The following is a 3,550-nucleotide window of genomic DNA, read 5'->3' as shown; positions in this document are numbered from 1 at the left end:
TTAGGGAGAGGGAGAGGAGGGAGAGGGAGATGGAGAGGGAGAGAGAGCAAAGAGAAGCAGAGAGGAGGAGAGAGGAAGAGGAGAGACAGAGGCAGCTTGAAAATATGATGAGACAGTTAGCAGAACAGCGTGAAAGAGAACTAGAAGAGCAGAGAGAAAGGCTGAGAAGGCAGGCAGAAGAGGAGGAGGAGGAGTCAGATAATGATTGCACAATTCTTTAATTTGATTTTCAAGCCTTTGTATTTGAAGTGACACTGTTTAACTATTTAAATTTCTCAGATAAAAAAAAAAATTGAACCTCTTTCCCAGCATGGGATGGTACAATTTATCAGCCACCCCAAGTTGACAAGTCAAATGATGTTGCCATACATCATCACCAATAACGACGATTTAGTACTGTAATGGTTACCGCTGTAAAGCTGACAAATGACTCAAGACAACACATACTTTATGAATACCTGAGGGGAAATTGAATTTTTTCACTCTGTTGTCACATAAGCTGGCCTCATAAACCTTTCTGATAAAAAGGACAGAGTGACAACATTTTCCTGCAACTGGAACAAAAAACAAACAGAGATTTGGTCTCTCTTGTCATCAGAAACAAGCTTGCTGGCGTTTTCTTCTGAAAGGCTGGCCGAATGGTGAGGGGTGAAAACTCATGTTTGTCATCTCCCTCGTCATGGAAAGTGCAATTATGAAATAAAAAGTCATTTGAAAAATTAAAAAGAAAGAAATTATAATAATGACAATAGTTAAACAAAAAATAAATCCCAGGCTAAAAATGAAAGGGGAAAAAATAGCAGCAATGAATTGAGTCGTAGTAAGGCTTGATTTTTAAAAAATAATTTCTGGTACATTTTTATATTTCATTCTGTTTATTCAAAAATGAATATTGATTCAAAATTGTGTGATTTTTTTAGAAAATGTTGGCTGTTACGGAGATTTCAACCATTTCCGCAAGAGGAAAACAGTTGTTTTATTTGCTAATTCAGTGTTAGTATTTGTGCTCAGTAGTGTTTTGAAAATATAACCTAAATCAGGGGCCGGTTATGAAGGAGACAAATTCTCAATTGTCTTTATTCTGATTAATATATGTGTTTACTGTGTGTGATGTGTATTAATTAGCTTTTGAGTCTGTGTTGACAATTATGACGTTAATGGCCTGCTTTGGCAGTTTTTTCCACTTTGTATGCTATACAGCATCTCTACAATCTATAATATGTAATTTTCAGGCATTTTTATGTAAAGTAAAAAAAATTGAAATTTGCTGACATACTGTACTATGGCATTTTCTGCCATTTTTTTTGACATCCTAGATTGTGATGTTTTTTTATCTGTTTTTTCTCACTTTTTCTTCTTTGTATCTATGACGCATCTCTACAAGCTATAATAAGTTGTTTTTTCATGACATTTGGCTGACATACTATACTGTTGCTTTTTATATGGCATTCGTTTAATTTTTAAGTAATGGCATATGGGGGACATGTTGTGACACCCCCCCCCCCCCTCCTTTCTGGAAACAGCTAAAGGTTAAACATAAAAAAAAAAAAACTCTGGGTGCAGACAGACTGTATTAATTCATTTAGAATAACTATCTCTCTCTGTTAAACCAAGTATATATATACTAATTCAAAATTCACAAAGACTGTATATTGTGTTTTTTGTCATGTATATAACTTGTGTTAAAAATAAAAATTACATAACTACCAAAAGCTTTAGCTTCAGTTTCCCTTTAACTGAAGGCATCTCTTTGTGGGTGTGGTTTAATTCATTTTAAGAGGAGCTGCAGCAGACACACAGGCTGAAATCATTTGTGCTCGCTCCAGTTGCAGTATCTACCTTTAACCTCTTTAACCTCAACATGACCAGCAACTATTACAACCCGAACATGACAGGCAGCTACTACAACCCAAACATGACCGGCTATTTAGGTAAGTCATGACACAATATCCTTGTTTTAAAGTAGTGCTATTTTACAGTGTATAACAGTGATCACAGCTGACAGTTGGCTGGGTAGAGCTGCAAATAGGTCTACATTTTTTTCTGTCATAACCTTTAGTTTCAAGATCATGATCTGGCTACAAATTCTGGAGTATTTCATACAAGGCTCCTGCAGTTTAACAAATTTTGAATGCCACATGTAATTTATCATCAAATTTCATAACAACTAAAACTGAATAAGTAAAAAACAAAACCTGAACCAACATCAATTAGGTTAGGAAAAATTTTGTTAAAATGTTTAATTGTTTGGTAAAATATAACCCCACCCCCAGTTAAGTAGTCGGATGACCTACTTTAAATGCTGAAAAATCTAAACAGACAAAGAAAAAAAAACCCTCCTCCTGGGTGCGGTGGAGATGCAAGTAGAACAGAACTGGAGTATGCGGGGTGGTTTTTTGGCGGGTTTACTTTACTAACTTTTGTTGTTGGTTCCATTGTCCTGATCTACCTGATATTAACCCATTCAGCCATTCAGTAAAATTAATTGAAAAAAATGTTGTCAATTATGTTAAAGTAAAATTAACTAGATTAAAAAATAAATAAGTAAAAATCCTACTTACTTTCTCCAAAACTTCTTAAAATGCTTTTAAAAGATTGATTCAAGACATTTTAATAACAGTTTTGAGGCTTTTTTTAAGTTAGTTAATGCCAGTTGTGCTCTGAAAAATCTATGTCTATAGTTCATCATTGCAACTCATTCTTCTACACAGGACATACCATACATAATAACCAAGAGCTGAGGATAGTGTTGGTGGGGAAGACTGGAATTGGGAAGAGCGCCACAGGAAACACCATTCTGGGGCAACCCTGCTTTGACTCCAAGTTCAGTCCGATGTCTTTGACCGTGAACTGTTTCAAGAGCAAAGCTGTGGTGGACGGGCAACTGGTTGCTGTTATCGACACCCCGGGCCTGTTTGACACCAGATTTGGTATGGATAAAACAACTAAAGATATTTGCCAGTGCATCACTTACGCTGCTCCTGGACCCCATGTGTTCCTGGTGGTCATTAAACTGGGCCGATACACCGACGAGGAGAAGCAGACGGTGCAAAGGATTCAAGAAATCTTCGGCCAGGCTGCAGACAGATACAGCATGGTTCTCTTCACTCATGGTGACCAACTTGAAGGAAATCCAATTGAGGAATTCTTGGCTGAAAGTCCAGACCTGCAGGAGCTCGTGGCCAGATGTAATGGCCAGTACCACGTCTTCAACAACAAGAACAAAGATCGTTCTCAGGTCACTGAGCTGTTTCAGAAGATCAGAAACATAGCCCAGAGGAACGGAGGAAGCCACTACACCAACGAGATGTTCCAAGAGGCTGAGAGGAAAATCCAAGAGGAGAAACAACGCATCCTGAGAGAGAAAGAAGAGCAAAATCGCAGAGAAAGAGAGGAAATGGAGAGGAAAATGAAAGAAAAATATGAAGAAGAAATGAGGAAAATAAATGAACAAATCCAGGCTGAGAGGGAGAGGGAGAGAAGAGAGAGAGAGGAGGAGAGGATTAGGGAGAGGGAGAGGAGGGAGAGGGAGATGGAGAGGGAGAGAGAG

General features: G+C 37.8%; 1 protein-coding gene across 1 annotated transcript; it reads left to right on the top strand.

Moving 5' to 3' along the window:
- Positions 1-1,795: 1,795 nt before the first annotated feature.
- On the top strand, positions 1,796-3,547 carry LOC121938460 (GTPase IMAP family member 7-like; the record flags this gene model as incomplete). The annotated part of the gene is made up of 2 exons (XM_042481702.1): positions 1,796-1,931; positions 2,712-3,547. Coding segments are annotated over exons 1-2 (906 nt in total), but the record flags the coding sequence as incomplete, so codon positions are not given.
- Positions 3,548-3,550: the final 3 nt, after the last annotated feature.

The sequence above is a fragment of the Plectropomus leopardus genome, unplaced genomic scaffold, assembly GCF_008729295.1.
Source record: "Plectropomus leopardus isolate mb unplaced genomic scaffold, YSFRI_Pleo_2.0 unplaced_scaffold29558, whole genome shotgun sequence".
Lineage (NCBI taxonomy): Eukaryota > Metazoa > Chordata > Actinopteri > Perciformes > Serranidae > Plectropomus > Plectropomus leopardus.
This window is presented reverse-complemented; position numbering and strand designations above follow the sequence as displayed.